The sequence below is a fragment of the Halichoeres trimaculatus genome, unplaced genomic scaffold (genome assembly GCF_033239565.1).
Source record: "Halichoeres trimaculatus isolate MK-OKI-2021-1 unplaced genomic scaffold, fHalTri1.1 fHalTri1_scaffold_13, whole genome shotgun sequence".
NCBI classification, from domain to species: domain Eukaryota; kingdom Metazoa; phylum Chordata; class Actinopteri; order Labriformes; family Labridae; genus Halichoeres; species Halichoeres trimaculatus.
Genome location: NW_027437191.1, coordinates 17,646,442 through 17,662,160, shown reverse-complemented (window position 1 = coordinate 17,662,160; position 15,719 = coordinate 17,646,442). Strand labels below are relative to the sequence as shown.

General features: G+C 39.7%; 1 protein-coding gene across 1 annotated transcript in view; it reads right to left on the bottom strand.

The window, feature by feature from the left end:
- The window catches only part of nbas (NBAS subunit of NRZ tethering complex), a 221,581-nt gene that overhangs the window by 110,562 nt on the left and 95,300 nt on the right, over positions 1-15,719 (bottom strand). Inside the window, exons 36-40 of the mRNA XM_074685126.1 lie at positions 13,480-13,563; positions 10,716-10,892; positions 9,111-9,224; positions 7,881-8,004; positions 484-560 (exon numbers count right to left, since the gene is read on the bottom strand). Coding sequence (XP_074541227.1) covers positions 484-560; positions 7,881-8,004; positions 9,111-9,224; positions 10,716-10,892; positions 13,480-13,563 — 576 coding nt within the window. The remainder of the gene's footprint in view (positions 1-483; positions 561-7,880; positions 8,005-9,110; positions 9,225-10,715; positions 10,893-13,479; positions 13,564-15,719) is intronic.

Here is a 15,719-nt window from a genome sequence, read left to right as displayed (position 1 = left end):
AACACATCTCTTTGCAGTCGACATTGGATTTTCTGCTGTGAATTTTGTTTTCTCTGCTGTCAAAGTACACCGGCTCGCCCCTTTGACAGCTGAGACAAGGTGACAGCACACACATATTGTGAAGTGGTTCACAGAAATGTACAAATGTTGATTGAACCGCGGGAGACACGAAACTCTTTTAGACATGTATTGCATCACTAACAATCCAGGTCGTCACAATGTCACGCTTTTGATGAACTGCTACTGTTGTGTGTCATTCACGCATATTGTGGTGAATTTTAAGTGCAGCTTTGATTTGACAGTGATGATGTAAAATGTCAAACACAGCAGCTTATCCGGAAAAAGAAGGTTCAACAGTGGATGTGGATTCACTCAGTTATCTCCTTATAATACAGCCACACTTGCATTGTTGCACGCATTCCTTTAGTCTGCTATAAATAAAGATCAGTGTGTGTATTTGTGTGGGACAGTGTGTCCACCTACCTGAGGCAGGGCTAGTAAGTAGGACAGAGCCAGCATCATGTCCCTGGGAAACGCATCATTGGCCAGCTGAAGCAAAACTGGAAAAACAAGGGAGGGATGGAAAGAGACAGGGGGGAAGAAAAGATTTTAACTAAAGCACAGTGGATTAACAACCAACCCTCCCTTCTTGGATGAGTCTCATCCCACGTTTGTTGAATACAGACAACAGGGCCTGTCAGAATGCACCTCTCTGCGGGCCAGACAAAAGAGAAGGAGGGTAAAAATAGAGTGAGATGGGAAGAAAAGGGGAAGACAAAGTCAAGAAGCATCATTAAAAATCCCCCCTCCCTGAATTCTGGGATTCTGTCCATCTTCTTGCTGGGCTATTGTGTGACCGTCTGCGTGCATGTTTGCATATTTTGTGTACACTGGTTCACCGTGTGTGAGTGTGTATGGACATGTGTGGATTTGTATTGTTTTTTGCACAGAGTATTTATTATTTAAGGAGGAAGCACAAACCCTCTTCTAATAAGTGCTCTTAGGATGAGCCCAAACGTCCTCTGAGTGCACTTAAAATTTGAAACCACTGAATACAAAATAAGTCTTTGCATATGATGAAGATGACGAATGATGGAGAATGACAGTGAGGTATGAGAAACCCAAATCATCTATCTGGTTCGGTTCTCAAAACTTGTTGGGCAAGTGTTGTCTATTTCTTGCTGTATAAGCTGTATTCACACATGCTCCTGAAGACTGCCCTAATTTGAGGAATAGACTGCATGTGTGAACACTAACAGACTAAAGCTCACCCAGAATTTGCTCTTACCAGCCCTATAGTGATTTTTTTTTCAAAACTACTTGAATGTGAGCAATCACAAGATCTTCGGGACTTGTGAAGATCTTGTTGAAATGATGAGGTCATCACATAAGGGTCTCAGCTGGTTCATGACATATTGGAGGGGCAAGAGCTTCACACATCGAGGTGTACTCATAACTTTACCCAACACAAGCCTCCAGAGATCTGGTGATGCAGAGGGGGGTTTGTAGAGCACGGAGCCTCGAAGCAGGGGTTCTCAAACTTGTTTAGACCAAGGACCCTTCATTATCGTAACACTGGTTACATCATCCCCACCCTAAATTTTGGAGGTGATCCAGATCACTATCTGGATCAAAGATTTCTTTTTAAAGATTCTTCATCATTGTGTAATAGGGCCGTTTTCACCATATGTGTATATTACTCCACAATAAATGGTCATATTGCTTTGCAAAACAATACAAGACAAGGTCAACATAATTTCTGACAGATGTCAGATGTAAAAGTACAATCCAGATCCTGCCAATATTCTGGATACTAAGATCTGGAAAATGAAATATGTGCTGGGTCATCATAATTTTTGACACTGTCAGGTAACGAATTATCGTACAAACCTGCAACTAACACCAAATTGTAGCAGACAGTCTGCTGAAAGGGAGTATAACAATAAAGTAGGACTAAAGTGTTGAAGCATGACAACCACAATAAGCTAGGCGCTCTTTGAGTACTTTTCTAATTAGCATATTTCAACACAACAAAGTAATGTACTATGTTGTGCTTTGCAATGGCAGAATTAGGCTACATTTATACTTAACAAGTTATCTATTTTGTAAAGTTTGAGTTAATGTTGCTTCCAATGCAAACATTGATTTTATTGGTGCAAGAGATCCCAGTTTGTTGACATGCTTTTTCAGTGATGCAGCCACTTTTACAATCTTTTTTAAACTATTCCATGAACCCCCAAGCTATGGTTTGCAGACCCCACTTTGAGAATTATGTCTTTAAGGAGACAGGAGCCGAAAACGGAACATTTTAGAAACCAAAAATAAGGGTTTTTCAAAACACCGGTGTGAGAAACATACATTTTTTGATCTGTAAGTAGTGTAAAGCCACTACAGGGGTACAGGAGCGACATTAAAAAGCCTGAAGGAAGACAGCACAACAACTGGCATGCATATTTGGTGCATCATTTGGTGAGGTGCTTGAGGTCAACCATATTGACCTCTATCTTTTAGTACATACTGAAGAAAAAGCAGGATTTTTTTATATTGAATGACAATATCTGTTTTAAACACAGCAAAGATCTGCTTCTCTGTGAAGCAAGTGTACACCTCATGACTGAGGCCAGTTATCACTCACTACTACAGTACCAGGGGGCTGAAAGATAGAGAGACACTGTGATCATGGCTGTGGACTATTACTGCTGATGTGTGACATTCAAAGAGCCAAATATTGTCAGTGAACATCTAGAAGACACCTGGGCTTGTACTCCCCAGTCAGAAGGATTTCAGAAGGATTTTTTTCAGCTTTTTCTCGTTCTGCTGACAGCGCGTGGATGCTGCATTAAACCTCAGAAAAGAGAACAAAAACTTGTTTTATAACCATTCAAACATTTCCCCAAGCTGCGTCAACCCCACGTGCAATAACCCCTAATGTTCTGCAGCTGTGAAATGTTCTCTCATTTGTTTTGAACAAAGCATTATGGGATGCATCAGTGGACTCAAAACACACTTAGAAACAAGTATATTAAAATATGTATGATGAGTGATTAACATTTTACAGCATTTTTCAGTTTATTACATACTCAGATACAGCTTAGAGTCATTATATGGAATAACATACAGTGTATGGAATTTTAAATGCTCTCACTGCCCTTAAGGGTGCTGGGATATTGAGTTTGGACACAGCTCTGACTTCACAACAAGTGTGCTAAAGCATTATCTGACACTCTATTATTAAATGTTTAGTACTTCTATTTGCAGGACGCCAACACCAAACACACTGACTTCCATAGTTAATCACTCTCTTACACACTCACTCAATCACTCAGTCACTGAGAGGAGACAGTGGGGTGAGAGCAGAGAAGCAGAAGCAGACAGAATCACTTTGTAGTCTCAGGCCCAAGGAGAACAAAAGCCTGTGTCGGTGATAAGAGTCTGAGACAAACTGGAACTGACAGAGAAAAGTAGAGCATGGACACTGGGAGAGCAGCGGAGGCGGGGGCAAAGTGAGGGAGATGTACACTGCAGAACAAAATGCACACTAATATGCATATGTGCACAGGCAGGCCAATACCTGACGAGGTTTGGCGAGTGTGCAAAAACCTTCAAGAGCCATAACAGCTCTCTTAAACAAAATGCCCACCCTTCTCCTTTTCCTCTCCTCCCCCTGGGTTTCAATGAGCTACACCTCAGAATGAGCTGATTACACGCCTCTCTAAAGCTACTGATACCATCGGGACAGGAATTACCAGAGGGGTAAACACACACACACACACACACACACGAGCACATGCACTCACAGAAAAGATAACCCTGACTTAAAAGCATACTGTATTTTTGCTTGTGAGCAAAGAGAAACAGGGAGAATGATAAAGAAACGCAGCGTGGAGGAGTTGGTGCATGAGACCGGATGCTTATCCAGTGTGTGAGCATCCACACACACATACATACACACACACACATGCATACACTGTGGCTCCTGTGTTAGCTAAATCAAGCAAATTGTTTGTCGGACGCTGAGGCAGTGTTACTGTTTCACTTGTGAAGGTAGAATGGAAAAACATCTGATTACAGCCTTGTCAATGAGCAGCCAATGGAAACACACCGTTGGGGATGTGTGTGCACGTATGTTGGAGCGTGTCTCCTCTTCTGTGCTCCTTATTCAGCCCTAATCCCAATGACTCACTTTCCTCTTGTGTCACCATTAATTACCTGCTTCTTATCTGCACCAGGTGAGAAATCAATATATTTATTTTCTTAAAGGCCATCTCCCAGTCTGTTTTTGAGGACGGTCCGCATGGCAGGCCGGCGGAGGAGTCATTAATCGAAGGTTGTTATCGGAAGCAACTGGCTTTTCTCTTTCTTTTCACGTCGCACGCTGCAGCACCTTTGGAAGGGAAGGTGACTTTTAAGGAGAGAGATTCATTTGAATGACGGCAGTGGAGAGAAAGAGAGCTTGTTTGTGTGGGAGCTTGTCCACGTACTACCACTACACGGTCACAGAGTGTGCCTTGCATTCTTCAGCATCCAGGTATTGGTATTCGTACACACATGTAGGTTTGCTCTTTATTTTTGTAGTGCCATTGATTTTGGCGAGCTGCTGTGATTTATCACGCAGCGCAGCCTTGATGTTTTGACTTGATGCTATCTCTCTGGCATCGCCGCTGTGACGCATCGTTATTTACTATTGCCACAGGGTGCATGGGTCTACATTAATTAATCAATATGAGGCTATTGTTGCGTGTCCTCCCCTGGTCTGGCGCATACGGGTTCCCTGGCTAGACGGGTGAGGAGAGGACAGGTGAAGGAGCGAGCCCTGCTCTCTTTCTGCAAATATCACCGCTTCACCAAGATGGAGCACTGAGGCACGGCTAAGGTTTAACACGCACTCAATCAATCTTTGACACTTTGAAAACACTTTGAAAGACCTTTTCACCTTTTTCAAACTTTAGACTTTGAAAAAAACAAGAAGACAAATCAGTAAAAGCTCACTCATGGGCTCACAGAGCAGAAGAACGCCAAATAAATGTAGAAGCAAGCAACAAAATATTTCGGGCATTTTTCAAAACCCTGGGAAATGAAGATGGATCTTTTTGGGCTTAAATCCTTTTAATTATCCTGCAATCAGTAACTCTTTAAGAGGAATCTTTTATTTTGGTACCTTAAGTTAGGTGAAAATGGTGTATATACAATTTATCTAATATTTTCAAAACTTATCTATTACTATGCAGATCATAAACTATCCAGACACTTACACTAAGCATGTCTCACTTTGTGCAATTGTACGATGAACAGAAAGCAGGCAAGAAAAAAAACAAAAATATGGAGCCACAGATGGCTGGAGTATGCAGACAATATGCTTTGCACAGAAGTTCAGTTTTATTTCTATTACAGCACAGTCTCTGTCGAGTCCTTAGGAGCAACAATGTGTAAAATTCTACTCCTACTACAGTTTTCAGAGTAGTTTTTGTCTTTTTTCAGAGGACACGTGCAGAAAATTAAAGGATGGAACAGCTCAAGCTGTGCGATATCCGGCACAAAATAAACATGAAATGACAACCAATCTGGCAGACAAAAACAGCCCAGTCCTATAACTAGTCAGGGTCCACTGGTCCAGTTGTTGTCAAACTTAGAAATCAAAGCTCTTCCCTCAAAATATTTCCTTTTTTCATTCTCCATATTTTTTTGGATGTTGGTGAACATGATCTGGTGTAATTCCACCAATATTTGCTCTTGTGTACCACTTTGTGTATGTCCAGGCAGATGCGAATTAAACAGCATTTTATGGTGTATATTTCTGTACATAAATAAGCACAAGACATTTCTTTTTCTTGAATACTGTAACAGATTCTCAAAAAAAAAACCTGTACAATTACAGTGTTCAGGTCTCTTGTACAAAACTTTGAGGAAGCCTCTAACATTTCTTTGACATTGCAAAGGCGCACCTGACGCAGCTCAGGAGAAAACAGATTTCTTTCACAAGTGCATCATCTCTCTCTGTTCTCTTGTGACTGAACTCACACTTACAGAAGGATCATATCGTAGAGTCTAGTCCAATAAGAAAGAGCTGGGGTAGGTCTTAGCTCTCAGTATCATGCACAGCAGAGTTCTGCCCTAATGCTCACATATGACACACAGTTACTGTAGAAAATCCATTCTGCGCTGACTATGATCATTTATCTGTGTTTACAGGTGCAGGTTATCATCCAACTCTCACTCTTTATCCACAAATCAAGTCAGCACAAGAGGTGCCCCCTGTCACAGGTGTGGTTAAACTTCTTCCTGGTCAGGAGACATGTAATGATCAATGCTGCGCTCACACTGAATTCACTCACACACATTACACAGCAGCTGATCTTAAATCCTCCTCATGCTCATACACCAGTCACCTTTCTGCTTTCTCTCTGGGACAGAAGTTGTAGTTTTATATTTCCTCTCCGTAACACTTTATATTCAGAAAACATATTCACTATTAATTTGGTGCTTACTAATATGCATATAAGTAGCATACAAGCCCTTCATTAGTATTTATTAAGCACTTATTAACATCTTATTCTACATAGCCTTAATTCTACCTCTATTACAATATGAATTAAGATTTTTCATCATATAAACTTCTAATTATCACTTATTGACTGTGAATAATTTTTTTTGTGAATTTCAGGGTCAACATTTTTTAATATTTAGAGTGATAATGGAAGAATTACTGTTCTTGTGGTACTGCCCCCTTAAAAGGCACTAATAACTGACACCATTATTCAGAAACAACAATGCATTCATTCACAGTCAATAAGTGATAATAAGGAGTTAATATCATAAAAGATCTTGATTCATGTTGTAGAATAAGCCGTTAATAAGTGCTTAATACATACTTATGAAGGGCTAGTATAGTATCTATATGCTTATTAGTAAGCACCTAGTTAATTGTCAATATGTGTTCCTTAAGTGTTACCCTTTCCTCCCATTTCTACAAAATCAAGCGAGGAGCTTCCATCCAACCCTTGTTGGTCAAACACTGAAAGCCTGTTAGCTTTCATACCACACTGTTGCTATGTACCTTTGTGCATATGCATGACTAGACTTTCAGACTTGAGGTGTAACAATGAGGGCAGGGGCATAGGTAGGGGTGGCCAGGGTGTGCACAGGTAGAAATTATTACCATTTATCCTTGTAATGCCACAATATGTAATAACCCCCCACTATGTCATAGCATGATAAATAATCGCTTAATTACCGGTATGTAATAAACTGCTGTATTTTGTAATAAAATTCTTGAACACAATATGTAATAAACTTTGCCACATTATGTAATAAGTTCTTATAATTGCATGCGGGAACCCGCATTTTTAATAAGCAACGCAATATGCAAGAGCGCATTCAATAATTTTATTACAAAATGCAGCAGATTATTAGAAAATGCAGCGTTGTTACATAATGAAGTGAAAACGTATCATATTATTACATAATGTGACATTACAATCCTCTTTAACTTCACTCTCTACTTTAACAACCATGATTAACTATGATAATTAGTACAAAAATGTATTATACATGAATGTGTATCAGCCGGTCTAATAGGTTTAAAGTAGTTTTAAGCCCAGATACAAAGATGGATCCTGGCTGCAAACTGTGCCGTTAGATGAGGCTAAATTATGTTTGTATTAAACAAAGATATATTGGGGGGGCTCTGTATGGCCTCTATATTTATGGGGTTGGAGGTAGGCTGCAAACATGTTTGAGACTTAAACGTGGGCCTAAATTCCTCTCGTTTGAAGGAAAAAAAAATTATATCATCTTGTGAGATTAAAGAGGCCATGATATACTTCTTCTGTCTGTATACATGTTTGTGTTGCTATGTGTCACTGGTGCTGCCCTCTTCTTACCCTCTGTAGCAGGAAACAGAGTTTCTCCCTCAGTTTTTGCCTCAGCCAGTTTGCCCGTCTTCAGCAAAACCTCAGCAAAGTTTTCCTGTGGCACGTCTTTGTAGGACGAATACACGTCTTGACTCTGAAAGACAAATAAGAGATGAATAAAAACCGTGCTTATCATTGCGCTGAGGAAATCCCAACAGTCGGGAGAGCAGATCAGAAAACAATCACAGGGAGAGGGAGTCAGACGGCTGAGAGATGGAGTAAACAAATTAACTTCAGAGACAAATGAAGCCTTTTAACACTCAGTCTTTTGGTAATTCCTTTATAGGATTCTTGAATGCCGACTTATTTCTCAAGTGTCTGAGAGGTGAACAATGAAGTTTCTAAGAGCTATATGGCTGTAGCCCCAAATGTTTTCTGTCCGTCTCCAGTACTCTCCCTCCATCCATCTTTCTGCCTTGTTGCATTTGTCCCTTTTTCTCTCTCAATCAGCCCTTACCTCCCTCCCGCTTCCCTCATTGATACCGTTAAGGTAAAAAAACGATCCCATTGATCAGCCAGCTCATAGCTGGATAGACGTGGGGAGCCATTATTGGTGGACGGATGATTGAAGATGGATGAATGCTGGATATGGAGCGCAGGAAGGGATTTGGAGAGGCCTATTAAAGTGTCATGAGAGGAGATGTATCGGCCTTCTGTTTCCCCCCCACGTCCACTCTTTTAGCTATCCACATGATTTGTGTCTCGGAGTAAAAAACCCAGTCATAGCCCAGGGCGACCATTTTCTAGGTATAAAAGGTCAAACTACTCTTTTTTTACTTTCGCTCTTTCGCACCTCGCTCTGTCGATAATGTTGTCTTTTAAGTTTCTACGACTTTCTCTCCTCTTCTTTTACAGACCCACACCTCCTCAGTTAGTGTTATATCTTTTACTTCTTTTTTTTAATATTGTCACACCATCAGTCATAAGTTTGCTTTCTTCTCTTGTAAAGTACTGTGAGTTCTCCCAAATTGCTTTTGGCATAAAAATTACTTAGTCTGAAATCAATATTCATTTTGTTTTAACAGCATTTGTGAAGGTATTTATGAATCATAGGTGAAAAATCCAATTAAGTGCCTTTAGTCGTAAACCTATTGAGGCATTGTTGCTGAACTTTATGGAAGTGGCCTGAGGTCAAACAGGAAGAAATAGGAACAAATGAAATGAAGAGAATTAATAGACCATGAGACATCAGCCACTCACCAGGTCTATACAGGGATCATCAATGAGTTCCTGATAAAAGGGGCTGCAGCCCTGACGCTCCAGGTTGGAGTTCTCACATGCCCCATCCCAGCTACTGTCTCCCGCGTGGTGACCCTGAGGAGCCATCAAAACATCATTAAATTTTCACGCCCTGCCCGCAGCACTGTCATCCCTCTCTCTATCCCACTGCTCACATCCTTGTCGTTTTTCTCTTGTCTTAGAAACTCGCCACCACGATCCAACCAACCCGTGATCTCCGGCTAAACCAGAGGAGCCATCAATCTCCAAGCCAGCGACCGCTGAGCTGGTCCAGCCGCTGGCAACCGCCAGATATTGAAATATTCAACAGGCGGGTCAATTAATTATGCAGGAGATGAGCTCTTTATTGGTTGTTTTTGGATGAGGAGTACTAAGTCTGTGAGCAGGAGAGTGCGCAGGGGATGGAAGCTGGGGCAGACATGTAATTGTGTCGTTTAAAATTTGCCTTTACTTAAATCCTGGACACACTCACACAGACACACACAAAAGAAAGGCATATCTTAATGAAATGCCTCTTTACAGAACATAACGGTGCAGGGTCGGCATTCAAACACATACATTTGCAAATACGACTGAAAAATTACAGACAATACAGCTACTACACATGGAGGATAATGCAGACACATTAGACAATGTTTACAGCAACTCTTAGCTCATTTAGCCTCTTTTAAGATGAAAGCACATTTGTTATCAAAATAAGAAATGAATACTTGTTATACAGTAATAGTTCAATCACATATTTAGTGCAAATCAAATTTACAAAATGTAAATACAAAATTATAGCTTATTGCCACTGTCAGGGCATTAAAGTGATACTCCGGGATGGAACAAGTTGGGTCCTATCACAAGGTTTAGGGCAGAAATTACCCCTACAGCAGTGATTTTGTGCAGCAGAAGCCCAGAGCGCTCACACCAAACACCCCCACCCTGCTCGTCAGACGGTTTCCTCTGCACTCAGACGGGGCCATTTTTTACTTGACCAAAAACACAAATAAACGGACTCTCACCAAAAAACTCTGATATCGGTCAGCATTCACGCTTTATTTAGAGAATTTTCAGCGCGTTACTTTCACACAGAAACACCACTAAATAAGGCTCTAGTTCTCATCGTGTCTCTTCGTCCTGGCAGACTACCTGCGTTTGTTTATATCTGGCACGCCGTGCGCGCGGACTGACACACTAAGCGGCGAGCGCCTTTAAGTTCCATGGCGTTGCCCCTCTTCTCCATGCTTGTTTTGGTTACTCATTGTGTTCTTCCGCCAATTTCACTTCCGGTTCCACCGCAGTCAGCAGCAGACATTTACAAAATAAAAGCATGTGAGCAACATGCATTAATGTGCGATAAAATATTCAACGGTGTTAATAGATTGACGGGTTAACGCGAAAATAACGCGTTAACTTGCCCAGCACTAATATATATATAAAATACTCAAAAGGTTGTGAAGAATGTATCACATTGTGAGTTGAGTGTTACATCCTAAAAGAGGACTGAGAGAGCACCTTATAGAAAGTGTATTTAGGGTCAACCCATATTACATTGCTTATAAAAAAACAAAGTATTCTTACATGCAGAGGCCGAAGGTAATTCAGTGATTCCTTCCACCAGCGATGATCGCTGACTGCTGTCAGCACAGCTTTTGTGGTCAGTCCTGTAGTGGTCAAGACTTCCATGGTCTTAGCTGTAGTCCTGTGAAGGAGGTCGCCTGCTGTTCGAACAGGGGAGCCTGCAGGGGAATCATGAGCCTGGAGACATAAACGCAGGCAGGTTTTACATTAACATAACAGCAACATTATTCAAATGCAGCACTTCGGTGTCTCGGCAGATTAACAACTTAAAAGTGACCTACATTACTATTAGCAGATCCTCTGAGTACTATGTTGAGAAAATGAAAAGCAACATTAGGAGTTTTCTGATCACTAAATCTCTGTATTAGACCTGGGGAAAAATCCTGAGCTGAGGACTCTCGAGTATCACTGCAGTATAAGACATGGTTGTGTTCTGTTTTTTATTAGGCACTAGAGAGAAGCACTTCAATAAGCGCAGCGTTCTTTGTGTTTGTCGGTTTGTTTTGAGTGCTTCGTGAGGGAATTACAATATGCACTCCCAGCCCTGCATGAGAAACAGACAGCAAGTACTTGAAGAGAACTTTGTGCCATAAGTCACACAGGAAGTACTTGTTTATTCATTACATTAGGAAGCAGTCAGTCAGGAAGCTGACTACATTTACTGAGCTCTGGATATCCATCAACCACAACACCTTGAAAAAAACACTGACTTTAGTAAAGTTATAATAAACAACTGAATACCAGGTCTTTAGCACAATACCACAATACTGCCATGACGATGAAGATTAGTTCCATAGAGGGGCAGACTAATAGGTATCCCTTTTGCATTCACAGTTTGTCTTAAGCTGTCCAGTTGAACTTCACATGCTGATCCTCATTTTAGACCATCAACCGGCTGCTCTGGCAGACATCATTCTTTTGACTTTACATCTTTTATGACAAATAATTTATGACTTTATTCCTGTTAATTTAAGACTTCAGTCCCACAAATTTACTTTTTTCCATAAAATTATGTCATCATGGCATTGGATCAATATTCTTCAACGTCCCCTTAATCATCTGTGCTGACGCACTGAAATAAGAGGTGAATTTACTATCCCACAGACCAGGTTGTAACCATTTTTGGCTCCATTATTTTGAAGAATATCTGCATGTAAACTGTTCGAAAGTCAGAGCCAAAGCCATGTTTTAATGGGAATATTGTGAGCTGATCATGTTACCAACTGGTTTTATGCCCAAATCTGGCAAAAAAAAAAAAAGTGGTATTAATTTATCATTAACCCTTTCTTTTGATTTGAGTATTAAAACGTCAGGGAGTATCTTATTCCACCTCAGAAAGTTTACCAAGATATGATCAGTCCTGTCTTTTCCTGGTGCTGAGACTCTCATTCATGTCTTTGTTTCATCCAGACTTAAAAAGTGTAACATCTTTCTGTCAGGGCCAGCGAAGAAGAGCTGGAGAGGTTTGCAGTTGGTTCAGAATGTAGCAGCTTGTACTTTGACCAGGTCACACAAATACTGTATGAGTCCATAACTCCAGAGCTCTCCTCTCTTCATAGGCTGTCTGTTCAGGCCAGAGCAGAATTTAAGGCGCTGCTGTTAACTTATAAAATAGGAAACAGCACTGCACCTTCATATCTGACTGACCTAGTGAAACCATATGCCTGCTCGGACACTTTGTTCTCAAGGGACACTTCTGAGTGTTCCCAAGGTTAGAAAAAAGACATTTGGTGACTTAATCAAAAGTCTCCCTCTGATGACTTTTATAAAGCTGAAGTTCAATTTGTTGACTGTTGTATGATTCCTGAAGAAGGCTTTATGTCTGTATGTTTTTACCTGGTGTTTTAAATCTCTAAAGCTTTTTATATATTATTATTACTTTAATTACTATGATCACAAATATTTCATTAGAATCTCAGACAAAAAGCAACAAATCATATCAAACTTTTAATTTGAGACCATGTTAAAGTAAACCCAGCACGTCTTCAGGTAAAGAATTCTGAATTTGCTGAAAGCTAAAGGACCAACAAAGATATCTCCAGCACAAACAAAGAATCCTCAAAAACTTGCAATGAAAAAATAAATGGTCATCACACTGTTACTAACCTGCTTGGATTATTTTTGAAAACAAACCAATTTTCATGGTGTATCGGTTACTCTGCAATTGAGAAGGAATTTAAAACCAATTTCAGAGGGCCAATGGGCCTAGGCCAAATCGCTTAGTGCCTTTCATCAATACTTTATTTGACCAGGGATTGAGGGTCAGAGAGTGAAAGGAAGCCAAACACGCACATTGAAGGAAAAAAAATAAACACAAACACACACAAATATCAGATCTCCAGAGTGCCCGCACACACTTATCCAGGGCTTAAATATACACGGATGAGGAGTCAGGACATCAATACAGCAATAAAATGACAACAGACAGCTTCAAATGAGCACCCATCCTCACACAAAGGGGACGCAAAGCAAGTCATGAAACATTAAAACCCACTCAAGGCATCATAAAGCTGGCGGTGCTGAAGGAGAGGAGAAGGGGAGGGTGGGGCATAAATAAACCAGAGGAGCTGAGCAACCTTAACACTAGATTTACACCTTATCAAATATGGAACAACAGGAAAACACACAAATTGAACCAAAGGAGGGAGACGCCCATAAAAGAATAATTGAAGGTGACAGTTTCGATTCAGACACTGATTAGAGAAACACTAAGCACATTAACATAAGGAGAAAAAAAATCTTATTTACATACTGAGACACACACCTTCACAGAGTCCATCTCATCTGCCTCTCGCCCACTCTCTGTAATAACAGGCTCCATTTGATAGTTAACTGCCTGGTACAGCACCTGCAGGATAGACAGAGGCAGAGGGAAGAGAAAGAAGGATGAAATTCAACTTCTTTTTTATACAACCAGTGAAAAAAAGGATAGAATAGATGTTTGGTCCATCTATACTTACTTTTTTGGAGGATTATTTAAGAAACAACCTATAGCTCTCAAGCTATTTATGAATCTCTGGTTCATTCTTTGTCAAGTTTCTCATGATTGTTTGCTTTTTCTTAAAGCAAAATTGAAAACAACTGTATCATATCCCAACGTACATTACTGTATTGTTTTGCATTGCATGGTGTCACGTCACATCGTATCATGTTGTATTCTGTTGTATCATATATGTTAATTGAATTAACAGATATTTATTAAGATTGCCTGTCATGCAACTTTTCGACAGCAAAAATGGGAGGTAATTAATTTGCATCATATCGTATCATATTGTATCATATCAGATCGTATTGTAACTTATCGTATTGGGCCCTGTTGTACCAGTCAAACAGAAAGCCAAGTGTTATTTTAGTTCAGTAAACCACTATCATCAAACCTGGATTAGGTCTCACGGTCTGTTTTGCAGATGCTACAATACAAAGTAAGGGCTTGTTTATAAATGCTGTGTAGGATTTGTGTCAACAGACCTGGCAACCCCTCCTGGCAGGGGCAAACATAAGGATTACAGCAGAGAACTAGAAGGTAAGAAACCAGAGACAAGATGGTAACGCACAGGGTGGGGTGTATATCTCCTGCTTTGTCAAAGTCCAGTGCTAGGAGGTATGCATATAGAGGCATACAGCATGTATCGAATAGTATTGTATTGCCATACCATGTCGTATCCTTTCATATTGTACAGTAGGGCTGGGAAGATATGCTATTCTTGCGATTTCGATCTTATTACAATTTTTCAGGCGCTAATCCGATTTTGATTTCAATTCTTCGATATTTACAATTTTTGCAATTTTTAATTGTTTTTTTTTTTTAAACACCAGATTATGTGAAAAGGTTAAATGATGATGATAATGTCTACACACTTTACTAGGAGCCATATTTTTCCATAAAATGCACATGACATGAGTCAGAGAGAAACATTTTACCCTCTGCTGGCGAAAAGTGGCGCATTTTTCCAATCCAGTTTATAAACAAAGACTAAAATAAACAATTTGAATTCGAAAAAAAAAAAAAATTGAACTGTATTGTTTCACATCATATTAAACTTAACAGTATCTTTCCTATTGTTCTGTATTGAATTGCACTGACATTTTATTGATTACTGACAATGACTGTATTTCCCCCACTATTATAACTGAAATTCAAGTATGGACATCATTCCTCCAGCTTTTTGTTGAACAAACCTGAAAGCCTGTTAGCTTTCATACCAGACTGTCACTATGTGCCTCTGCGAAAGGGCTTGTCCAGACTTTCAGACTGGGGTGGAACAATAAGGGCAGTGACATGGGGGTAGCCAGGGTGTGCCCACATACACACGATTACCATTTATCCTCTTGAACCTCTCTCTCTACTTCCGCCCATCAGCTAAGTGTCTTTCAGATATTACATTCCAGTGTATTATTTTAGAATAAAAAAGTATTATACATAAATACATCAGCCAATAGGGCTGGAATGATACTCTTTTCTCACCATTCGATTTTATTACAGTTTTTGGGGTGCCGATTCAATTTAAATTGCGATTCTTTGATATTTACATTTTTCAATTTTTAGTTTACTTTTTTAACACTAGACCATGTGAAAAAGTTAGATAATAATGATAATGTCTACAGACCATATCAGGAACCATATTTTCCTATAAAATGCACATCACATGAGTCAGAGAGAAAAGTGGTAACTTTTTTCAAATATAGTTCTGAAATGAAAGATTTAAATTTGAAAAGAAAAAAAAAAACCGATTTTAGACAAAGAATCACGATTTTGATATTGTCAAACAAAAAATCCTGATATATTGATTTTCTTTTTTTTTCCAACCCTATCAGCCAGTCCACTAATTTATAGTTTTTAAGCTCAAATCAAATGTAGACCTTTAGATTACCACAGCATGGAAATTTGCATTGTGAAAGCAGTGGTGAAAATAACCTGTATAATGAAAAAAAATCTGCAATACCTCTTATAAGATTACTAACACAAACACTCAAACATTTTTATTTATAAGAGAAAAACTGCAC